This window comes from Lingula anatina, chromosome 4 (assembly GCF_051362555.1).
Source record: "Lingula anatina isolate TDL-2025a chromosome 4, LinAna3.0, whole genome shotgun sequence".
Lineage (NCBI taxonomy): Eukaryota > Metazoa > Brachiopoda > Lingulata > Lingulida > Lingulidae > Lingula > Lingula anatina.
The window spans coordinates 28442577-28468367 of NC_141770.1; the positions used below are offsets into that span (position 1 = coordinate 28442577).

At 39.5% G+C, this 25791-nt stretch overlaps 1 protein-coding gene across 1 annotated transcript; it reads left to right on the forward strand.

The window, feature by feature from the left end:
- Positions 1 to 22904: 22904 nt before the first annotated feature.
- On the forward strand, positions 22905 to 25232 carry LOC106165296 (uncharacterized). Its single transcript, XM_013543460.2, has 2 exons — positions 22905 to 23548; positions 23783 to 25232. The coding sequence occupies exons 1-2, from the start codon at positions 22905 to 22907 to the stop codon at positions 25230 to 25232; spliced, it is 2094 nt and encodes a 697-aa protein (XP_013398914.2).
- Positions 25233 to 25791: the final 559 nt, after the last annotated feature.

Sequence of the window (25791 nt, forward strand, 5' to 3'; positions counted from 1 at the left end):
CTGCCCCTTGAACATGTTCATTTTTTAATCGTCAAATGATTTGTGATTTCATTGAACGTCTTTGATCGAAAGCTTTCAAGTGACAATAACCGAACCGTGTGTTGATTATTTATTAAAGCGTAATTAAGTTTATTCAACATGATCTATTTTGTAAACGATACTTGCCGAGATTGAGCTTGGATTGATCACCGTCACTATTTAGCTACTCGCCTATAATGCATGCTGAACGACAGACAACTTAAAATATTATCTGTGTAACTGTGCAAATGAATGCATTTAGTTAAAATATAACTAAGCCGGCATTTAATCCATCGAACATATTTATATTTGTTCTTTTAAAACCAGTGTAATGTTAACGCCAAATCAAAGCAAGCCTTGCAGACTGGTTTTGTTTAAACTGTCGTGCATCAAGTAAAGCTAAGTAAAGCCTGTTTCTACTTTGCAGTGTTCATCCCAGCCATAAAACTGCATGAAGGATAACAAGACTCCGTAGACCTGTGCTTCAGGTTTCCAGGAGTCCCGTGTAATACAATAATATCGAAGGCCTGAGAGTAATACATATATGAGGCCGTGTATGAAAGATTTAACAAATTAGAAATTCAAGAATTTAAACATGCTAGGTACATGCACATCACTTAATAAGTCATTTCACAAAAATCGCATCTAATTGTTTAGATTAACCTTTACTTTTATCGATCTCATCCCATTGTCTCAACCACCTAAAAGAAATATAGAGAACATGAGGAAAAGTAACACGTTTACATGCAGGCGAAGGAGTTATACTTCAGTATTAATCGCGAACAATAACAACAGCGACTAAAGACCGTTGCCTGTCTTTCACACTTTTACACAAACACACGAAGGTTTAATAAGGGAGTCGCGGCGCGATATCTATCTCTTTCATTCGAACAAGCAAAGGGCTGACCCGAAGTACGCTTTCTATACTAATGTCCTTTTTATTGTATATTATAATTACTCTACTTGCTCGCCTCCATTGTCTTGTAAAAGTGACAAAGAATGTGTTGTATTCACACACGAGTTGAAAGAACTTTGCATAACTCCTTTGCCTTAAGTTGCATAATGTCTTTCTCAAGGTTATAATCAGTGTGAAGAGGGTGTCTTGCCTCATTTAAAAAGGGTGTTGATCTTCATACTGGTTGTTGCTTAACTTATGCTAATTTTAAACTTTTATGTACCAATATGGTTTTAATAAATTGCCAAAATTATGAATTTAATGAACATTGTGTATCAAACGTTTTGATACGATTTAAATAAATGGACGAGGAGGATTACGGTATTAGGTTCTATTTACCTCTGGCTTTAACTTCGCCCTGCTATATAAATGAACAAATGTTGCAGATCGTAACAAAAAACTTTCTTATAGTGTTTTATGACATATATGATTTACACATTTGATAGTGAAACACTCCGAATCACCTGACGTAAACTGTCTACCCGCGCTGTTTCTTTTAATTTTGAAATGAATTGCTTTTAGGGCAAAGAAGTCCATTAAACCCTTTAGTCTCAATATCATTGCACAGCATGTTGTAATTGATATTTAAAAAAGTTAATTTTTGTACTCCGCTTTCATCGAGGATACCTCAAGTTGAGGTTACAATTACGTCGCTCGCCTATGCTACTGGAATATATATTTAAGGACAAATTAAGCTTTGTAAAGTCCCTATTGTCACACACCATAGATACTTTATTTTGTCTTGAATGAAAAAATAGCCTCAAATTATCGTTTTGTGCTTAAACCTTTCATTACTTGAACCAAGATATGTACTATACAAATGTAGCTACCAAGACGTACATGCATCAAGTTGGGTCTGCTGGGGGAGGGGAGCATTTAAATGATAAACGAGGAAGTCTACCTGCAAAAGCAGCAGCAGTGCTTTAAATAATCGCTATCTAGGCTCCTTTTTCTTTGACAGCAACATAAAAAGTGTTTAGGGAGAAAGTCACACAAAGACCCGACGTTGTTTTGTCTTCAGCATTTCCTCTTCCTTGTTATCTGCAATTACTATCGTCAATTAATGAAATCGAGAAAGCAATTAAGTGACGGCACATTGAATATAGTCACTAGGTGCATTTCGCTGAGTGTTTACAAGATCTAGCGACACATTTTATCGCCACGCGTTCAAGTTTGATTAGTTTAGAAAATTAAACAGTTACTCTGGCGGTTCTCCGTCATTGCTATGAATCTGACATCGAATTTAGTCCAAAATATTAGTAAATTCAGAATTATTAGCTAAAACGTAAATTGCCCTAATTTGTCAGATAATCAAAAATGCCGGTGATCCACGCGGAGGGTTCGCTTTCCTGAAGGTAGCGGCGACGAACGACGACGATATTTTTCTGAATAGTGAACCTTTATTAGTTACGAAAAGCCCCCTTTTCAACAGGCGCGTTTTATTAATTACATCATGTCACAAAGTTAATTTATACAGGCAAAACTTTATTCAAGAAAATAGTTTCACGAAATGAACGAGAGTAAAATATAAGTCAGCACAAATATAAGGCATACAACAATGAGTCATGTTATGGATCATGTTATGGGCCATGTCGGATTATAATGGCATACCTTGATGCAAAACAGTCTATCGTTTCTTCCACCGCGAGTCCCTTTATTTAATGTAATGTATTACTCATTACCCGTTTCATTTGACACTCTCTTTTTTATCTCCCTTCCCCTTTCTCTTGTTAGAAGGAGGGTAAATAATAAAGCACTCAAAATCTGCACCACCAATCTTCAGAAAAACATAAGTCAACGAACCAGTGGGCTGATCCACAACATCCGACACAGCAGAATGAATCAAATAACAGCTAGCACAAATTTATATGCAGTTAGCTATAGTGCCACTACATGTACATACATAATCAGCTGCACGCGCGAAGCTGTTGAACAAAAGGATAGTTCACTACGGGAGACCCTTTGTTTACATAAGTACTCTAAGGGGGCGTGGCTACCCAGTCGACCAGGGGATTAGGCTAGTTACTATATGCCGTCAACAATCGTTTAGCGACCCTATCATTATACACTCTCTCTATTGTATTTTCCACCGCATTAATCGCAGTGTAATCTTCAAATGGTCCACGGGGTAAATGTACACATTCTTAATCCGAGTACGGTATCTACCACCGGAAAACAGATTTTTTTTTTTTTTTTTTTTTCTGTCAAGTTGCATGTAATGAAACGTTTTCTGTGAGTAGGGTGTGTAACATGACAAAGAGTCCCCCATAACAGAGAGTCCGCTTCCCAATCATTTGTACAGGTGAGCATCGCCCTAGATTTTGACCCACTTAGGTCAAATTAACCCTAACCATTATAACTATATGGAGGGCGGACTTTCTGTTACACGGACTATCAGTTTCATTCTGATCTTTGTCCCATAGGTTGGCCTGACCCAAGCAATCTTCCCAATACCCCTGTTTGGTGATGACGTTGATTTCTATGGAAATGTCCAGTAGGTTGGCAATTCTGCTGTCCGAAAACGATACCGCTTTATCAGCTGTATGGTCAAAATACTAAAAACCTTCTCACTTAAGATCCATATTATTTAAATATAGAAGACGTTGGGATATTTCAACGATCACCCTCATTTTCACGATTGCCGCTTGCCTACTCGTTAATTAAATAAAAGCCATGGGTACTGTTGTAGCAATGTACAGAAATGGAGTAACACACGTCTTGGCAGGGTACATGCAGTTTATATGGTAATGTAAATTCAGGGCGGAGCACAATTCGGTAGCCTGTTGATACAGAGAAATTACAATAACTGGTAGCTCGTGCAGTCGACCTGTTTAATTCTGTAACAGACAATATATGTACGGATTTCCGTCGGGAATCAATGCCATCAATGCCAAATTGTGCAAAATATGTATTTTCTGGAAACTGACGAAATTACCAAATTATTAAATATACATGCTTATGGAGTGTAATCGAAAATGTACTCATTTCATTTTGTTTAACAATTTATATAGAGTGTTAATTTAAGTTGCATACCCTAAATTAAAATGGAATCAACCCAAAAGGAATGTATTCCATGTTTCTCAGGGTATAAAATGGCTAGCTCTTTGCGATGTCTTACTCTGTCAGCATGGATTTTCAAGCAGTGCGACTTGATTTACAACATGGCAGGTACAGAAGACGAACAACCAACAATCAGAAAAGAGCAATTAGGAGAAGCGCCGCAAACCATTATAAAGTAAGTTTTATACATTTATACTCGTTTAACTTCAGGACTGTTTAATAAAAGCGCAACTTACATGTACATTTAAGGTACATATTTATCTTTCTGTTTTAGCTTGAAAGCGGCTGCTTATATTACAGAGCTGTGAGAAAGATAGTTGGAGTAGAGAGTGGGAAGGAAGAGAGGGAGAAGAGGAGATGGAGGAAAGTAGTAGAAAGCGAAGATAAGAAAACTGCCTTGTTACAAGAAATGCACGACAAAGAGAAATTGACATTGAGGAGAAAAAACAAGTAATATACTGATTAATAAAATAAACTTTTTTTTTGTAAAATTAGGAAGTTAACCAAAGGCACTTATGTATTCTGAATAAATTTATATTTCTTAAGTGATGTTCTTTCTCAGTTGCATACAAAAGATAATCCTGCAAATTAAAGTTTATGAAATTCTAACAATGCACATTTATACTACGCGTTACACTTTAACAGAGGTTAATAATGTTTATTTTACCTTTAATCCTTATAATATTTCCCTCCGTATCAGTTAACATCATGTTCAATGTCATTATTAAATTGCATGTTTTAAGTGTGAGATTTCATTATTGCTCTTCAATGCGGACTTTCAGTATTAAAACGTAGGGTCCTAGGACTTTCCGTACTGAAATAGAGTGTCTAGGGGGACTCTACATTTCAGAACATAGAGTCCGGGACCCGTTATTTCGAGACAGGGAGTCCGCCGGACTCTCAGTTTTAAAACACCGGGTCCGCCGGACCCTAGAATGGTAGGACACTGTGTTGCTTGACACCGGCCACAAAAATGGGCAAAAAATATTTGGAATGCTCTTAAAATATCCAGGAACGTACAAAAATTGTCTTTCCGACCATATTCTTGCTCATTCCGCCTCTAATGCACCCTGAGCTTCAGAGATAACTTGACACTAACCTCTTCACTATAGCCTATCTTCATCGTGTCAAGTTACCTCTGACCACATTCGATTGCCTCCGCCGCCCGCCAATCAAATTTAAAGCCCGCACTCAATGACTCATTGAACGATCTAGCCAATGAACGCGAACGAGTCAAAGCGCGCTTTGTTCAAATCCGGACCAATCAAAGATAAGGCTGAATATCAGGGACTTGCCGTAACCTGTGGGCAGCACGCAAAATACATCATCCCTCAGTAGATAATTATGCAGGGCATCAAACTGCTCTGGTTTCAATTCCAATATACTCCATGCTTTCTTTGTGTACGGTTATGCACTCGGAACTACTCGGATGTCTCCGCACTCGACAAAAACTATGTTGTTAGTATGGAGCTTGCGGAATCAGCCGAGGATTGCCGATTGACGGTCAACCAATCAGCGTTTTCACCAAACTTTGGTGAAAAATTTTGAAACATGGATTCGATTGGCTTATATAAACTAGGTCAAACTATTTTCGTCAGAGGTAACTTGACACGATGAAGATAGGCTATAGTGAAGAGGTTAGTGTCAAGTTATCTCTGAAGCTCAGGGTGCTCTAATGTGGCGGAGGTATAAGATATCCCATACGGAGAAAGGGATTTTGCACTTAAATTGTTAAAAAATGCGTCATTACATGTATCTAGATAAATATTTTACATAAAAGAAACCTGAACAAGATGCTTTGAACGATTGGTGCTATTTCAACATATCAATCTACTGTGTGTAACTAAAGCCACGGTCACACGGATTTTAGGATCGTACATCCCCTGCGAATTTTGCGTGCATTAGAAGCCGTGGAGGGCGTAGAGGTAGACGAAAGACAGCCTTGCGAGTTGCAAGGGCCAAATGAAATGTCCTTTCAAGCAGGAACGCTAATTGCAAGGTGCAGGGGTCCTGGAAATTGTTCTCATTTCATGGGTTTGTCTTGCTACCTGCGTACGTGGCACGCACTCACCACTATTGAAGAAAAAACAAAGCACGGCGAAAGTAGTTCCATTTTGCTTCACACTTGCCTCACACACTTTTTATGACGTACTAACCGCGTACGTCAGTTTTGCCTACTGTTCTCCCCTTCTTTCTTCTTCTTCTTTCTCCCTTCTTTCCTGCTCTTTAAGGCTTTTTTCTTGCCCTTTGGAGGCATATTAGAATCTGAATTAAGCAACATTCTAAATATTTGAAAATTGTTGCACATGTTGCACGATCTTCGTTAACTTTCGAGACACGACCGTGCGTCGTGAGAACACCTTTTATTCTCCTGGCGTAGGGGTGACGCACGTGCAACGCACTTCCGCGGTGCTTTCGACTTTGATCGTTAGTTGTGAGGGCGTGCGCCGCACTCAACACGCAAAAGGCACTTGCCCCTTCATTGCTTGCGACGTGCGTCTTGGACCACGCACGTCTCACCTGCGAACTCCTTGCGAGGGATGCGATTCCGTTTGCGGCCTCGCTGTTCGCAGATTATTCGTAGAATCTTTTGGACATGTCCGACTTCCTCCGTACGTGCATGCAGGCTGTCTGCGAACTGCACGTGAGATTATGTGCAAAAGGATGAGTGCAGATAAGAGGGCAAAAGTGCCCACCTTTGTACATGAAAAATAAATTGTGAATGAATGGGAAAAAAAAGTTATGCCAAATGAAAGTTAGGGTCTTACACTTTTATGATCCACTTAAAAACTTTTTTTATTTGAAATATAAAAAATTGAGGTCAAAATGACCTTGTCAAATATGCATGAAATTTTTTTTTTTTTTTTTTTTTTTTTTGGGGGGGGGGGTTCTGAAGTGCAATGCTACATATCTATAGTAATAGTAAGGGGACAACTGTGAAATTTTGTAAGTGGGTACTGAAGGTGCACGTGTAAAAAAAGGCACTGCTCTTGATTCTAAACATGAAAATAAACACCCATACCTCTTAACCTCTGACCTTCCACGTTTAATCAAAAATGGACCAAAATACTCCACACCCACATAAGTAAAGCATGGTTCATTGGGTTAACTCTAGCTGTTGGCAAATCAGCCATTCTTTGCTGACATGGTAACGCATTGTTTCGCTTACATCTGACACATTTGCTGATCACTCTGCGAATAGATTTCCTTGCTCCCATAATCCAATACTTCTGTCTCAATTCAGAAAGCACATATTCCCGTCCACTATGTCCTAAGGCTTTGTGTTGCTCTTTAATTATCAAATCTACAATATGGTGCTGTGGTAAAATCACTGGATTTTTTATCCCTTCTGAAATAGCTGAATTGTTCAATCTACCACCAACTACTAACACACCTGAAGAATGCATCACTGGTGCAAGCTTAAATAGCTTGCTTGCACGTTTAACACCACTCTGACTGTTTACAGCTCGATTAATTTCTGAGAGCTCTTTCCCAAAGTGTTGCCCTTGGATATACAGGGTTACCACTTAATATGGAATATCATTTTTTGGTGAATTAATTTTCTACAAAATATTAAATTTCTCTCTAACTACTTTAAATCCAAAGCTGAGGTGTCACTCCATGTGTAGCCAGATGTGTTACCTAATTACCACACAACTCTCGAAACAATTGATGCTTGCAGTTGCATGTTCTATGGACAGAAATGTGAGGGGTGGTCTTTTCGGCAATTTCTGCCCTTGTATAAAAACGCATGGGTTTGGTCAATCTTTGGAGCGTGTTTAGAGAAGCAACAAAGGGATCGCTCTGAAACTTGACAGGTACCTTAATGAAGATATGGTACGACAGCAAAGCAACGCAGCTTACTATGGGATTCTTGCTCTCAGAGAAAATGGCCAGAAACGGACAGCCATTGCCAGGTAATTCAACATTTATCAGGAACCGTTTGTGAAGTCCTCCAAAGAAATGCTGCTACAGGGGCACCTACTCCAATATCTCGACCAGGGTGTCCGCGTATCACACCAAGAAGACAGGATCGCCTTCTCCTTAGTGGACGCCGTGCTGGTCGTACAAAGACAACCAGTGTCCTCAGAAAAAAGAGGCAGAATGTCATTCAAACACCCGTTTCAAGGTCCCACGTGAACAAGAGATTTCTGCAAGCCGGTTATTTTGCACGAAGGCCAGTAGGGAAACCACTGTTAACAGCAGGTCATATACAGCGACGTCTGCAAAGGGCTGGGGACCACATGCGTTTGCAGCCAAAACACTGGAATCACGTTGTTTTCAGTGATAAGGCCAGATATGGATTTTTTAGGGTTGATCGTCGAACCCGTGTCCACCGACGTGCACAAGGGGCGTAAAACAATGATTGTGTACTGCCTAGGGTGCAAGCAGGGGATGGTAACGTCTCTGTTTGGGGAGCATTTCATGTCGGTGCCCAGAACCAGTTGGTTTTTCTAGGAGGCAACCTCATCCAGGATTCCTACAGAGACATTCCACAGCAAACAATGCTTCGATTGGTAAGATTCATCTTCACGAACAACTTTGTGTACCAAGACGACTGCGCAACCCCACATCGAGGCCGCAGAATCACTGTTTTTCTTCAAAACCAATGGGTTCAGCAACTGCCCTGGCCTGCAAACTCTCCAGATTTGAACCCAATTGAAAATCTGTGGGCGGAAGTAACTCACAGAATTAATAGCTAGGGTCCTCGGCCGGTAAATAGTGATGAACTGCGACAGGCAAATATCACTGCGTGGAATGATATCCCCACCCAAACTCTAAAAAACGTGTCACAGGATATGCCATGTAGGATGAGGGCGCTGCAAGCGGCTGCTGGAGGTCATACCCGCAATTACTGACTTTTCATGATTTACTGTAGTGAGTTCTTTGACTGTGTAACATATCACTGTCCGGAGGCTATCATTTTCTTTAATATCTTATCTTAAAGTTTATACTGACATCAAACTGTTGATATGGTTTTCTGGGGGTGTTCCTTTCTTTTGAATGGCATCTTATGTCTGATTTAATATTATTGACCAAAATATCTCACAACAGAAGACTGGATGTTATTATCACTCAGTGACATACTTTTTTAATGACTCAAGCCAAAAAAAAAATTAATCAGCACTCAAAAATAACAATGATAAAAAATATTCCATATTAAGTGGTAACCCTGTACTTCAAGATTTCTAACTCTGCCTTTTCTATTTCTTCCACTGAAAGTGGACCTGTGGGTACATTCACCTTTTCTCTTCTATGTCTTTGTTAAGGTTTGGCCCGTCTTAGCTGTTATGCAACATCGGCGTAGATGGCGTTTTACTTTTTGGACTAGAGCACGCGCTTATCATAGTTATGTTCTGATCATTAAAAGTCACTAATTCCCGCAATGAGGTAAGACTTTATGAATCATTTAGTAATTTAAACAGTTAATAAGAACTTTATAAGTTGTAATTGTAACATAATTTAAGGATAATTTCTTAATTTGATTTATTTTGTTCATTTCAGTTTCTACGTGACAATTTCAATGACAAGCAAATAAAATACACTATAGCTAATAAGTCCCCGGTCACTTTAATAGCACACGCTGTCTACATCAGACGCGCTAATGCGCACGTCCCCGACAGTGTTAATGATAGGGGGATTACGATGGACAGCGCATGTTGCTCACAGCAGTAGGCACTGCCGCCGAAGTTAAACCGGTAATTAAGTCTTTAACTTGACTAAACATGTTTTGCTTTGTAACTTGCGTCCTTCAGTCTTGCTGTTGCGGAAGCACCGGCGGGACATATCTCCACCTTGCCGATATTTATCCCGACTCTCGACTTTAAAAGTATTATTGGTTTTGATTTTATCAAAGTCTTATTATATCAGAAAACCTGCATATTTTCATACGTTAAGAGAATTATAGAAACTGTAGAAAAAGCTACTCGTACATCAGGGATAAAAAACAACACCTTGCAGCACTATTACCTATTATTCATCACCAGAAGTTACTGTTTCACTTTTTTCTCCCAAATTACAAAGTCTGATGACAACTGAAAGCCTTTAGCCATACCTCAGGGCAGTGGGAGATAGTCTGGATTTGTTTAAATGTAATAAAAGTATATTTTGAAGAATTTTCCTAGCCTTCGGCAATTTCCGCAAAGCTTCGGCATGCGCGGCAATACAGAGCTGTCGATATCTGTATGCATGAACAGTAGAAGTGGTGGAACAACGGTTAACGTCGTTGAGTTGTCTGCAACCTACCCGACGGGAGTTCGTGTCCCTGTCGGTACTTTTGAAGATTTTGAAATTGTCATTATTATAAATATCTATTAATATATAAAACAGTCGTGGCTAATTGTTTTTGCAACGGAAAGCACAGTAGGAAGGTTTGTTGTTTTTGTAAAATTATTATTACTGGGGACGTAAATTAGTATGCTAATCTCTTATCATGGTATAATGATTGATACGATGGGTATCAAATAGTTTTCCTTTGATATAAACAACAAAAGAGCGGCCTTCCAAATATCTTTGCTGAATGTTTATAACGTAGGTACTATTATGCGCAAAAATATTGATACATGACGCAAACGACATTTACTAATTTTGGTAATATCAATTTTAATTAAAATTAAATTTAATTGAAATTAAAATTAAAATTTGTCTAAACGTGCATATTACCATTCACCTTGTTTAAAGGGTTCGCAACACTTTATATTACATTCTAATACATTTTGCCAATTTTCATGTTTGCTAGTTTATTTTGATTTGAGAGAAAGCGAGAGAAGACCCTCTACTAGGGCCGCAAATTAATTATGAGTATTTTTCTTCAGTGCAAGAGACTGTGTAATGAAAAATCAATCTGTAACTCTGGTATAGGGTGGCCTTGTGTGTGTAATAATATACAAGTAGGGGCAGGGGTACAGTTTTATAGTACAAATAGTCATTTTATACATCTTATTGATCTCATCGTCGGGTCATTGTTTACAATAGCGCTTTGTCGCTGTGCGTACCTTTTTGCATTTGAGTTAGACTCAGTCAGTAACAGCTGGTGATTTTGTCTTTTTTGCGTTTCATTGACAATATTTTGGCCACCTAAGTAGGGAAATGTGGCTCTTTGTTTTGAAATGACATTTCCATTGTTCCTTTGAACATGCAAAAGTCAACACACTTACGTCAACATACTTACTTTGTAATACCAACCCAGGGGAAGAAACAAAAGCCTCATAAGGTGTCGTCATTCACACTGTAAAAGGTGTTAATATCATGCTTCTATTGTTTGCCCATGAATCATTATGACAAATTTGTAGGGTTGCCAGATCACTGGCGCTTCATTCAATTCTCTATATCTGCCCTGCAGCCTGGGATGAGTGATACTTGACTGACCTTTGTTTACATCTGGAGATTTTCTTTATAATTCGATCAGTGTGCATAAATTATGATATTTTCCATCAGGAAAAATACGTGATAATGTTACGATTCTTATTTTACGGATACATAATTACAAAAATTAATTCCTGATTTAATACCCCCTATTTCAGCGCCTATTCCTGGCTGCGTTAATTATGGGGGGTTGGAAAGTAATCCGTTAGAACGCAGAAGTGATGATTGCTTCTCTTACCAACGGTGCATCACCGATCAACTAATCTCAGCCACCTGAAGCAGAAGAGAGTGTAGCAGAGAACTTCATTAATGGTCGTCATAATTGGTGGTTGCCTTGGGAAAATGAGTTACATGATTACATAATACAGATACATAATAACATAAGATTAATACTAAAATTTTCCCTGATACAAAACCCCCTATTTGAGCGCTTATTCCTGACTGCGTTATTTACGGGTGATTAGAAAGTAATCTATGAGGACGCAGGAGCGATGATCGCTACTCTTACCAACGGTAAATCACCGATTTACTTGACTCCGCTACTTCGAGCAAAATCACACACCACCAAAAGACAAATTAGACCACGTTCGTCCTCTTATTAAAACAAAGAATGTAAAAATGTGATGTCGGTCAAAGAAGAGGCCTAGACTACGTGCTTCATGGTTTATTAGATAGGCCTATTCATTGGATTTTTTAATTTCATTATTATAGCTTCACCTCGCGAGACCCTTTTTTATATATTTAAAACACAGCACCCCACTGGTTTCGCGATCATGAAGAAAGGGAGTGTAGCAAAGAACCTCATTAATGGTCGTAATAATAGGTGGTTGCATTGTAGGCCTAACCTTGTTCATTTTAGTCGACAGACTAAGCTAGAAGAAAGAAAAGATCATTATCGCCTCTCTTTACTTAGGAACAATAAGGATGGCTAGTGGCAGCATTTATAAGTTCTTTTATTTAGAAACTTTCCGAACCTTTGTCTGGGACTGCGTCCGAGAAACGGCGATAACGACAGAGACGTCCTCGAACATTTTGGACTCAGTGCAAATAAAAAAAAAATCCGTTAAGAAGTAGCCTTTAAATGTCCTGGCAAATAATTTTGCGATGGCTCAGAGAGTTCTAGAATGAATGACAAGCAACGACATTAGGGTTAATAATAGACTAAAAACTATCAGAGTGTAGGCCTGTCTTACTTCATTTCTAAGGCCATCTTGTGATACGAGTCATGCTACACTACAAAAGATGGGGTAGCAGTGGATGATTTAATACAGGGATACCATCGATAGTATATCAATAGAAAATTGCAATCCTCAAATGTTTTTAATTCATTAAATATAAACGGTCTTTTCTCGTACAATGGGTCTGGTATAGTTGTATTGGCCTATCAGTTGGAAACACGTGGTTCGTCTACAATTGCAAATGGCGGAGGTGCCGTGGTAGTTATTGTCGTAAAATTAGCTGGATACGGTGCACGTGAGGAAATTATTCATTAAATTTAGTTTTCGAGCGTCAGCTTAATCTGGTAAAATGCGAGACGAAAAAAATGTTAGATAGAGCCTTATGACCCACTGTAGAATGATGCCGAATAATACATCAACGACGTAGTTTATCGGCAGATAAACGTGTTTCCATTCTCGGCTGACTGAGGAAAGGTTTGAGAGAGCATTTAAAGAAGAGGCGGTCGAACCAATAGTGAGTAGGAAGTGTGCTGCAATCAAGACGAACAGTACCGATCATAAGTGGACAGCTAATAACCCCTAATTAACCCCGGGTTACGCGCTGCTGTGTTGACTCCTTGCTGGGAAGGGGTAGCGGCCTCCTACTGCTGTGCGTAATCAAACATTGTCTTCTAACATGCGGCTACACGACGGTTGCATTGTATTAATAAAGTAATACCTATTCATAAGGAAGGGGGCGGATGGTAATCTTACGAGAATTAAATCAGTTATCGATCATACGCGTACCAATAGTCGTGTTTTTTTTTTTTTTTTTTAGCTATACGGTAGATGTGAAAAGGACTAAAGAAGTTTGCTTATTCGTAACAGTAGAAACTCAGCGACGATTTAGTGAAAGACGATCAGCATAGTATTTAGAAAAGATGGCAGCACGAGCAGAAATGATACTTCTGCAAGCAGAACTGAAAAGGGTAGAGTCGGATATAGACCAAACGATGTGTGAGTTGGAAAAGCATTTTAACTTCACAAAGTCAAATATAAAAAAGACATCTACGCCCAAAAACGCACTAACATCTTGTGCCCCACTCACTTTGTGTGAGCAATCTACGATAGCAAAGGAACTTAGTAAACCAAGAATTCAGATTCAAGTATTTGAAGGTGACCCGATCAAATATGTGCTGTTTAAGAGACAGTTTAAAAGTAGAATCATAGAAACATGCGACTCTGACGATGAAAAAAAAAAAACTATCTACTGCAATACACCAGAGGTAAGCCTCAAGAAATTACGCTAGGATTCGCTCACTTAGATGCATCTATTGGTTTCAAGGCCGCATGGAAGGAATTTGAGAGAAGGTATGGGGACCAAGAACAGATTGCGACATCGTATATAAATCGTGCCTTACAGTGGCCAGTAATAAAGCATGATGATTATGTCGCACTGGACAAATACGGCATATTTTTAAGGGAATGTGAGTATGCAGTAAAAGAAATAGATGCCATCCCAGTCCTCGAGTATCCTGACAACCTTAAGAGGCTAATGACAAAGCTGCCGCTCAAGTTGCATGATAAATGGAGAAGCATAGTGTATGAAAGGAAGGAAAGGGGACAGAAGATAACCTTTCAGTTATTCGTAGATTTTGTGCAGAAAGAAGCACGAAAATTGGCTGACCCCACTTTTGGAAATGTTCCACCGCCACCAGAGAGACCTATACCAGCACCAAGGAGAAGAGTTCCAACACAAACAGCACTGTCTAGTACCTCTGCATCCAGCAACGAAAGACACATTCACAAGTGTATATTATGCAAGGAACAACATAAACTTCACCAATGCCCAGAAATGCAAGAAAAGACAATGGATGAAAGAATCGGCATTATAAAGAATAATGGGTTATGTTTTGGGTGCCTTGCATATGGTCACAGAAAACATGAATGCAGAAGTAAAATGAAATGCCAAAAATGTAACTCTTATCATCCAACAATTCTACATGATGACAATTACACTAGTAAAGTAGTGGGAGCAGCTGTATGCCATACCACCCACAGTTCTGAGAATGTGCATTCCATGATAGTGCCAGTTGTAGTACACCACGAGGATAATCCAGACATTTATTCAGTGGTATATGCAGTACTAGACGAGCAGTCAGATGCCTGCTTTGTAAAGTCCTCGACCCTCAGTGAACTCGAATGTAAAGGGAAGCATGTACAATGTAGACATCAGACTTTCAACCGTACTTGGAGAAAAAACCGTCCCGAGCAGGAAAGTTGGAGGACTTGTTGTGAGAGGTCTGAACCAAGAGACATTGATTGAGCTCCCAGATACATACTCCAGAGACTCCATTCCAGTTAAGCGATCGCAGATACCCAGACCAGAAACTGCTAAGAAATGGCCACACTTGCACTCGATTGCTGATAAGATTACTTCTTATCGCCCAGACATAGAGGTAGGACTGCTGTTGGGAGTAAACTGTATGAAAGCCATTAGAGGTCTGGAATACGTACATGGTAGAGGAGAGGAACCATATGCATACATATGTAACCTAGGTTGGGGTATAGTAGGGCCAGTGGACAAATCAAGACCCATAGATGAGAACAAGAGCTTTGCAACACGCCTTTGCCTTTAGAACACAAGTGACAGAGATCAGCCCCGCTGAGGTTTGCAGTCTCTTTGACCAAGGTTTCGACCAACAGAAAGATGAAAGGTTAAGCCTTCAAGACCAGAAGTTCATGAAGATTATGGAGGAGGGCATACATTTCAACGAGGGTTTTTACGAGATGCCACTACCATTTAAAGATGGACATCCAGCATTGCCAAACAACAAACCAGCAGCTGAGATCAGACTAGAGCAGCAAAGGAAAAGGCTAATCCACAACCCGAAGTATTATGAGCACTATAACAGTTTTATGCAGGACCTCATAGATAAATGCTATGCAGAAGAATCACCTCATGAAGATGGAGGTTGGTACTTACCATATCATGGTGTAAATCACCCCAAGAAACGTGAGAAATTACGAGTGGTGTTTGATGCCAGTGGAAAACATGAAAATGTTGCGCTAAACGACTGCCTGTTGAAAGGACCTGATCAGAATAACTCGCTCATAGGTGTTTTATTGTGGTTTAGAGAGCAGCCAGTAGCAATCATGGGTGACATGGAGAACATGTTTCACAGGTTTAAAGTGAAAGAAGAGGATAGAAAGTTTTTACAGTTCCTATGGTGGAAAGACGGTGACCTCAATAGTAATCCCATCACATACAGAATGACGTCTCATACCGTACTCGGATTAAGAATGTGTACATTTACCCCGTGGACCATTTGAAGATTACACTGCGATTAATGCGGTGGAAAATACAATAGAGAGAGTGTATAATGATAGGGTCGCTAAACGATTGTTGACGGCATATAGTAACTAGCCTAATCCCTTGGTCGCCTGGGTAGCCACGCCCCCTTAGAGTACTTATGTAAACAAACGGTCTCCCGTAGCGAACTATCCTTTTGTTCAACAGCTTCGCGCGTGCAGCTGATTATGTATGTAGTGACACTATAGCTAACTGCATATAAATTTGTGCTAGCTGTTATTTGATTCATTCTGCTGTGTCAGATGTTGTGGATCAGCCCACTGGTTCGTTGACTTCTGTTTTTCTGAGGATTGGTGGTGCAGATTTTGAGTGCTTAATTATGTACCCTCCTTCTAACAAGAGAAAGGGGAAGGGAGATAAAAAGAGAGAGTGTCAAATGAAACGGGTAATGAGTAATACATTACATTAAATAAAGGGACTCGCGGTGGAAGAAACGATAGACTGTTTTGCATCAAGGTATGCCATTATAATCCGACATGGCCCATAACATGATCTATAACATGACTCATTGTTGTATGCCTTATATTTGTGCCGACTAATATTTTACTCTCGTTCATTTCGTGAAACTATTTCCTTAAAATAAAGTTTTGCCTGTATAAATTAACTTTGTGACATGAAGTAATTAATAAAACGCGCCTGTTGAAAAGGGGGCTTTTCGTAACTAATAAAGGTTCACTATTCAGAAAAATATCGTCGCCGTTCGTCGCCGCTACCTTCAGGAAAGCGTACCCTCCGCGTGGATCACCGGCATTTTTGATTATCTGACAAATTAGGGCAATTTACGTTTTAGCTAATAATTCTGAATTTACTAATATTTTGGACTAAATTCGATGTCAGATTCATAGCAATGACGGAGAGCCGACAGAGTAACTGTTTAATTTTCTAAACTAATCAAACTAGAACGCGTGGCGATAAAATGTGTCGCTAGATCTTGTAAACACTCAGCGAAATGCACCTAGTGACTATATTCAATGTGCCGTCACTTAATTGCTTTCTCGGTTTCATTAATTGACGATAGTAATTGCAGATAACAAGGAAGAGGAAATGCTGAAGACAAAACAACGTCGGGTCTTTGTGTGACTTTCTCCCTAAACACTTTTTATGTTGCTGTCAAAGAAAAAGGAGTCTAGATAGCGATTATTTAAACCACTGCTGCTGCTTTTGCAGGTAGACTTCCTCGTTTATCATTTAAATGCTCCCCTCCCCCAGCAGACCCAACTTGATGCATGTACGTCTTGGTAGCTATAGTACAGATCTTGGTTCAAGTAATGAAAGGTTTAAGCACAAAACGATAATTTGAGGCTATTTTTTCATTCAAGACAAAATAAAGTATCTATGGTGTGTGACAATAGGGACTTTACAAAGCTTAATTTGTCCTTAAATATATATTCCAGTAGCATAGGCGAGCGACGTAATTGTAACCTCAACTTGAGGTATCCTCGATGAAAGCGGAGTACAAAAATTAACTTTTTTAAATATCGATTACAACATGCTGTACAATGATATTGAGACTAAAGGGTTTAATGGACTTCTTTGCCTTAAAAGCAATTCATTTCAAAATTAAAAGAAACAGTTTTTTTTTCGGGGAGCGCGGGTAGACAGTTTACGTTAGGTGATTCGTTAAAGTCGAGGAGTGTTTCACTATCAAATGTGTAAATCATATATGTCATAAAACACTATAAGAAAGTTTTTTGTTACGATCTGCAACATTTGTTTATTTATATAGCAGGGCGAAGTTAAAGCCAGAGGTAAATAGAACCTAATACCGTAATCCTCCTCGTCCATTTATTTAAATCGTATCAAAACGTTTGATACACAATGTTCATTAAATTAATAATTTTAGCGATTTATTAAAACCATATTGGTACATAAAAGTTTAAGATTAGCATAAGTTAAGCAACAACCAGTATGAAGAACAACACCCTTTTTAAATGAGGCAAGACACCCTCTTCACACTGATTATAACCTTGAGAAAGACATTATGCAACTTAAGGTAAAGGAGTTCTTTCATCTCGTGTGTGAATACAACACATTCTTTGTCACTTTTACAAGACAATGGAGGCGAGCAAGTAGAGTAATTACAATACACAATAAAAAGGACATTAGTATAGAAAGCTTACTTCGGGTCAGCCCTTTGCTTGTTCGAATGAAAGAGATAGATATCGCGCCGCGACTCCCTTTATTAAACCTTCGTGTGTTTGTGTAAAAGTGTGAAAGACAGGCAACGGTCTTTAGTCGCTGTTGATATTGTTCGCGATTAATATTGAAGTATAACTCCTTCGCCTGCATGTAAACGTGTTACTTTTCCTCATGTTCTCTATATTTCTTTTAGGTGGTTGAGACAATGGGATGAGATCGATAAAAGTAAAGGTTAATCTAAACAATTAGATGCGATTTTTGTGAAATGACTTATTAAGTGATGTGCATGTACCTAGCATGTTTAAATTCTTGAATTTCTAATTTGTTAAATCTTTCATACACGGCCTCATATATGTATTACTCTCAGGCCCCCGATATTATTGTGTTACACGGGACTCCTGGAAACCTGAAGCACAGGTCTACGGAGTCTTGTTATCCTTCATGCAGTTTTATGGCTGGGATGAACACTGCGAAGTAGAAACAGGCTTTACTTAGCTTTACTTGATGCACGACAGTTTAAACAAAACCAGTCTGCAAGGCTTGCTTTGATTTGGCGTTAACCTTACACTGGTTTAAAAAGAACAAATATAATTATGTTCGATGGATTAAATGCCGGCTTTGTTATATTTTAACTAAATGCGTTCATTTGCACAGTTACACAGATAATATTTTTAAGTTGTCTGTCGTTCAGCACGCATTATAGGCGAGTAGCTAAATAGTGACGGTGATCAATCAAAGCTCAATCTTGGCAAGTATCGTTTACAAAATAGATCATGTTGAATAAACTTATTTACGCTTTAATAAATAATCAACACATGGTACGGTTATTGTCACTTGAAAGCTTTCGATCAAAGACGTTCAATGAAATCACAAATCATTTGACGATTAAAAAATGGACATGTTCAAGGGGCAGTTTTTGTTTCAGATAAAGGGACTTCAGGTTCAGGTAGAGGGTTCAGTTACGTGTTTCATCGGATGATAGCATCACGCCCTAGGTCTAAGCGAGTTGAATAGAAGCTTTTTATCCAAACATCCTATTCCTAACTACTGAGTTAGGACAAAGGTCTAGTAACATGCACTGTGCAATTACTATTAATGGATCAGACGCATACTTGATTGTTTTTCCTCTGGTGTCGCACGTATGCATCCTTTCTTGAGTGATCTAAACAAGTCGCTAGTGTACCATGTTTCTCACTGTAGCAAAATACGTTCGACATGGTGTTTCTGAACGGCAGCCGGAGACACAGTAATTGTATAGGCATGCTTTAAGCTTGTTCGAGAGACAATAACAGTCGGGTTTAACAATACGATAGCGACCATAGTAAGAGCCCCTCCTATTTAACTGATGATTTACACTTTTAATTGACCGTACTTTCGTATATTGTATGATCATACAGCCAGACTTCCCCCTGTTGCACGTTGTAGTTGGATTGTCATTGCGCCTATGTCAATGCACCTCATTTAATTTCAATATTATAATATAAGCATAATATAAGTAATATGTTATTTCCTTATTCCTCTTTCATTATCATTCATGTTTTATAAATACTTGAACGCTTGAATGCAGATATTTCAAATTAAAACGTAAGTACATAAATAAATTATACATTTATAAATTAATGCAATAGGAATTTTTTGAGACAGATTGATGCTGACGCTCATGCATTTCAACCAAACAAACAATAATTAGTTCAATTTTTGACTGCGGAAATTTCATATAGGATGAAATAACTGATAACAAATTTAACCAGCAGTTTGTTAGCAACACTAAAAACCAGCTGCGCGTGCCAAACTAGTGAACAAAAGGACAGTTCGCTTCGCGTGGCACGCCTTAGCATGGGTTTAGCCTCTTCAAGCTATAATCCTATCGCCGCAACAAACAATAGGGACCTTCTGGCTGATGTATCCTGCTGTTAATTACACCTAGTTACAGCGGATTGTCACGCTCGCGCTGGGCCACAGAAACCGGCGTCATGGGGTTCACTCGTATTAAGTATTGTGTTATTCCACCTAAGCTATTGTGTTTGTGCGTTCGAATTTTGAAGGGATTTATACGGCCCTCCATTGTTTGTCCGCCCCCTTCTATTCACAAGATAGGGATTAAAACATTTCGAACGTGGTTACACCGGTGTACAACGGAAACAAAATTATTCCGACCACTGTATATTTGGAGCGATAAGTTCACCAGCATGCGCATTGTATGGACTGAGGAAACTAGCAGAGGACTACCAAGATGAGTATTCATCAAACGTCATTGCCTTTCTTAAGAATGACTTTTATGTAGACGATGGACTCAAGAGCATCAAGTCAAGTGAAGAAGCTATACGGCTTGTTAGTGAAACAAGAGAGCTGCTGAACAAAGGTAACCTAAAGGCTGGGTCACACTGCGCTTGCAACCTTTTGGCAACCTCTTTGCAACCTCAGTCGCAAGGAGGTTGCCCTAGGTTTTAAAGTGGTCGCATTAGGTTGCAAACAGGTCGCCTGCGATCGTTGACACACGAAGGCCATTTTTTTTTGCACCGACAACCAGTGCGACTGATAATGAAAACGATTGGTAACTGAGAGGTTGCCGATAGGTCTCCTCTTGGTTGCCAGTAGGTCGCTGTAACCAGACTAAAACCAGTCGCATACCACCTGTAACTGCACGGTCGATTGACGGTCTTTAGTCGCTTAGTTGCAAACAGGGTACTAACCGGTTGCAAGCGGTGGGCAGCAGGTCGCAAGGAGGTTGCAGTTGAAACTTCATGGTCGATTAACGGTCTTTAGTCGCTTGGTCTCTAACAGGTTTCTTACAGCTCGCATGCACTCGAAAATATGTCGCGAGAAGGTCGCAAGCAACCGTGATAAAATAAGCGTAGGATGGTGGCCACTAAATATATAAATATATTTTTCATTTATATCATGCCATTAAGACTTTCTAAATACCTTGACAAAAATCGTTATTTCTCAATTAAAACGTAGATTGTATTTGTTGTCATCCTTTTAAATTTATTTACAAGGTTTTCATAAGTATTTTTTTTCAATAAAATAAATAAATGTATGAGTCCCTATCAGCCACCATACTTGACTAAAAGTGTTGTAAATAGAAGCCGCTGAGCCCGTGTCTTCAGTCCCCAGTATGTCATCCAACAGCGTGGGAAGGGTGGCCAGAATGTATTTTGAGAAAGCAAATGCCCGTGAAGAAAGTTCTTCACAAAGTTCCAACACAGACTCTGCTTCCCACGAAGAGGATCAACCGAAAGATGATGAACGCGGAGGAGACAGGGAGGCTAAATTTACTATTAAAGAGGAAGAAGAATTAGTTGATTTTTTTTAAGGAAAACGAGTTTTTCTATAACCAACAATTGAAAGACTTTAAAAACAAATCAAATAAAGTGCCAAAACAATCAATAACGATTATCACAATGTAAACGATAAACTGTTATCTTTTTATCCATTCCTATATCATGGCTAATTTTTGACAACTATTGTTGTCAAATTTACTGGAAACATTTTTAATGACTAAAGCAGCCGGAAATATCTTACTTTTTAATTTGCCAAGTCATAATTTGCCAAGTCACAATGGAAGAAAAATTAAACAAATAGGCGGGCGCAGAGAAAAAAGTAAATAGCAAAGTTTGATTCATACTTTTTACAATAAATTTAATTGTCAGGTATTTTTATAACAGTAAAACAGTGTCACCAATATAAAGAAGGTCAAATAAATACAAATTAACTTCCTCCCAGTACTTAGAATTCGTACCACAAGGACGGAAACAAATTGATGACGCGCAGGATCCTTCACTATTTAAAGATGTTGTATTGTAAGTGTAACGCTTGGGGCTACAAAGACAAAGGGAAAACCACACAATCGGTCGCAAATCAGTTGCTAAGCAGTCGGCGACCTTTTAGCAACCGGTTGGATACCACAAATAGGCTTTTCGGTCGCCAGGAGGTTTTCGGTGCTGCACCGAAAACCGGCGCGATCGGATAGTAACCCAGCGTTCATTTGGAGACCACTTTGCGAGTTGTTGCAACTTGTCGCCCACCTTTCTGCAACCGGTGACAGTTGCAAGTCGCAAGGAGGTTTTTTGTTCAGTGTGACCGTAACTGCACAGGCCTTGCGACCTCAAAGATACCAAGTATTGAAAAAAGAAACTATGCATGCCTATTATTACATTAATAAGGCTGAAAAAACATCCAAATATGTGTTTTATTACACCACTGGTTTGATATAAATGCCAATATATAGTACAAATATATTTCTTATTTATTATTGTAAGTTTGACAATATTGGTAGTATAGAAATCGACTGTGACGTTATAACAGAATCTCATAGCAGAATCATACTTTAATATTCAAAATATTTAATAATTTGAAGCTGCTACGGAACGGATCCAATCGTTGTATAATAATGTTTAAAATATTCCCTCTGTTGTCATCTGAGAGGGAAATTTACGAGAAGGTAGCTATCGTCACAACTTATAAAATATATATAGTCTGTGCAACCTTGCTGCTACCAGTTGGCAAGCGATCGCTACAGTCCTACAACCGGTTTTCAGTCTCCAAGTGGTTGCTGACAGGTTGTTTATCGCTCGCCTAACGGTGTGCGACTGGTAACCTCTGACTTGAAGATTGTCTGTAAGAGGTTGCAGATACCATACTGTAACCTTGTTGCAACCGGTTAGCAACTGCTTGCCGATCAAAATATGCAAATTAGGTCGCAAAGTTATCGCAAGCGACCACCAGATTTTGTGGTTGCAAAGAGGTTGCCAAAAGGTTGCAAGCGCAGTGTGACCCAGCCTTAAGACTTCACAAGCTAGTATCAAACAACCGCGAAGTGATGAATACAATCCCAATGTCAGAGCAAGCCAAAGAAATGAGAAACATTGACCTTAACAGAGACACGTTGCCAATATGCCCAGCTTTAGGAGTACAGTGGTGTGTAGAAGCGGACAGTTTTCAGTTTAAGGTCCAGATCAATGATAAGCCATTAACAAGAAGGGGAATTCTCTCCACTGTAAGTTCCATATTTGACCCTTTAGGCCTTGTCTCACCATTCATCCTTGCCGGTAAGAAAATTCTCCAAGAGCTATGCAGAGACGGTGCAGAGTGGGATGATCAAGTGCCAGAGAGTATTAGATGCAGGTGGGAAAGATGGCGCTCAGATTTGCTGAACTTAACCAAGTTGAATATACCACGGTGCTATAAGCCAAATGATTTTGGTGAAGTGACTACTGCAGAACTTCATCACTTCTCAGATGCCAGTGTAGAAGGCCTAGGTCAGTGCAGTTACTTGAAACTTAAAAGCAACACAGGAAGAATAGCAACCACATTAGTTATGGGCAAGTCCAAGGTAGCTCCCTCTAAACCAGTGACAGTCCCACGCCTAGAGTTGTCAGCAGCAGTGATGTCTATAAAGGTGGGGACCTTTCTTGCCAAGGAGTTAGAGTATGAGGACATCACCCATGTGTATTGGACTGACAGCAAGGTTGTTCTAGGGTATGTCAATATTGATGCTTAGAGATTTCATGTCTTTGTAGCTAATAGAATACAACAAATTAGAGAAGTCAGTCAGCCATCGCAATGGAGGCATGTTAAGTCCAGTGACAACCCAGCTGATATAGCCTCCAGGGGAACAGGTGTGACAGAGCTACTACAGAATGAACAGTGGTGGAATGGGCCAGACTTCCTGCTCATTGATGAACCACTATCTACCACTGATACCCAATTCAGACTAGCACCAGATGACCCAGAAGTACGCAAATCTGAAGTCAATGTATTTGCTACTAAAGTAGAAACCAACCACGATCACTTGTCTGATGTATTGAAAAGGTTTTCTTCCTGGAACAGAGCAACACGAGTTGTTACGTGGTGTTTACGATTCATACAGAAGCTGAAACGAGCTAAGAACAGGAAATCTACACAGCAGAACACAGTTGAGACCAGCAATGAACCGTTGAATGTTCAAGAAATACAAGTGGCAGAAAAGATCATTCTCAAGTCAACACAGACTGCTACATTTGAGAAGGAAATTGAAATACTGAAAGCAATTAACAGAGAAGATAACAGTGAACACACAGGGAGAAAACAGGCAAGATATCGCAACGGACAAATCAAGAAAACCAGTTCACTATACCGCCTAGACCCATTTTTATGTGAAGATGGACTACTCAGAGTAGGTGGTCGTATAAAGAGGGCAAATCTACCCAGAGAGCTTACACACCCAGTGATTCTGCCTAAGCATCATCACGTTACAAATCTCATAATTGACCACTATCATACACTATGCGGACATTCAGGAAGTGGCATTACTCTTAATGAAGTCCGAGCTAGTGGTTATTGGATAATTTCTGGCCGTGCAAAGATTGGATCATATATATGGAAATGTGTGACCTGTCGTAAGCTACGAGCAAACTCACAGAGTCAGAAAATGTCAGATCTTCCAGCTGACAGACTGGAACCAGCACCTCCATTCACCTACAGTGCAGTAGATTTCTTTGGACCATTCTATGTGAAGGAGGGAAGAAAGCAGATGAAGAGATATGGTGCTATGTTTACATGTTTAGCATCACGTGCTATTCATATAGAAGTTGCATATTCACTCAGCACAGATTCTTACATTAACTGCTACAGACGCTTTGTATGCAGGCGTGGACCAGTACGTCTACTCAGAGCAGACCGTGGAACCAATTTCATTGGAGTTAAGGGAGAACAAGAAACTGCCTTTATGGATATGGATCAGGACAAGATCAGGAGAGAACTTCTGAAAGGCCACTGTGACTGGATTCAGTTTGAAATGAATGTTCCTCATGCTTCACATATGGGAGGCGTGTGGGAAAGGATGATCAGATCAGCCAGAAATGCTTTATCAGGACTTCTCACAGCTCACAGTGACCGTTTAGATGATGATTCCTTGTCCACATTGTTAACTGAGGCAGAAGCCATAGTTAACAGTAGACCTTTGACTTACATTGATACACAGTCACCAGATTCTCCAATGCCTTTGTCTCCAAATCAGCTCCTGACCCTGAAAACTAAGGTCGTGATGCCACCACCTGGGAATTTCATAAGGAGAGACACATACCTTCATCGAAGATGGCGACATGTTCAATATCTAGCCAATGAATTTTGGAGCAGGTGGAGAAAGGAATTTCTTCCTACATTACAAGAGAGAAAAAAGTGAATCAAACAACATAGAGATGTACAGTAGTAATAAAAATTATGTTTCCGTTGTACGACGTTTTAAAAACGTCAGAAATGTTTTAATCCCTATCCTATGAATAGAAGGGGGCGGACAAACAATGGAGAGTCGTCTAATCCCTTCAAAATTCGAACGCAAAAACACAATAGTTTAGGCGTAATAACACACAATACCTTAGGCGAGTGAACCCCATGACGCCTGTTTCTGTGGTCCAGCGCGAGCGTGACAATATGCTGTGACTAGACGTAATAAACAGCAGGATACATCAGCCAGAAGGTGCCAATTGTTTGTTGCAGCGGTAGGCTCATAGCTTTAAGATGCTAGAACCCATGCTAACGCGTGCCACTCAGGTGGCCACCTATCCTTTTGTTCACTAGCTTGGCACACGCAGCTGATCATGTTTTAAATGTTGCAAGAAAACTGCTACTTTAACTTAGTATCAGTTATTTAATTCAATATGAAGTGTTCTGTGGTCAAAAATTGAATTTGATAAACATGCATCAGCATCGTACATCAGCATGATCAACAAATCACCCCGTCT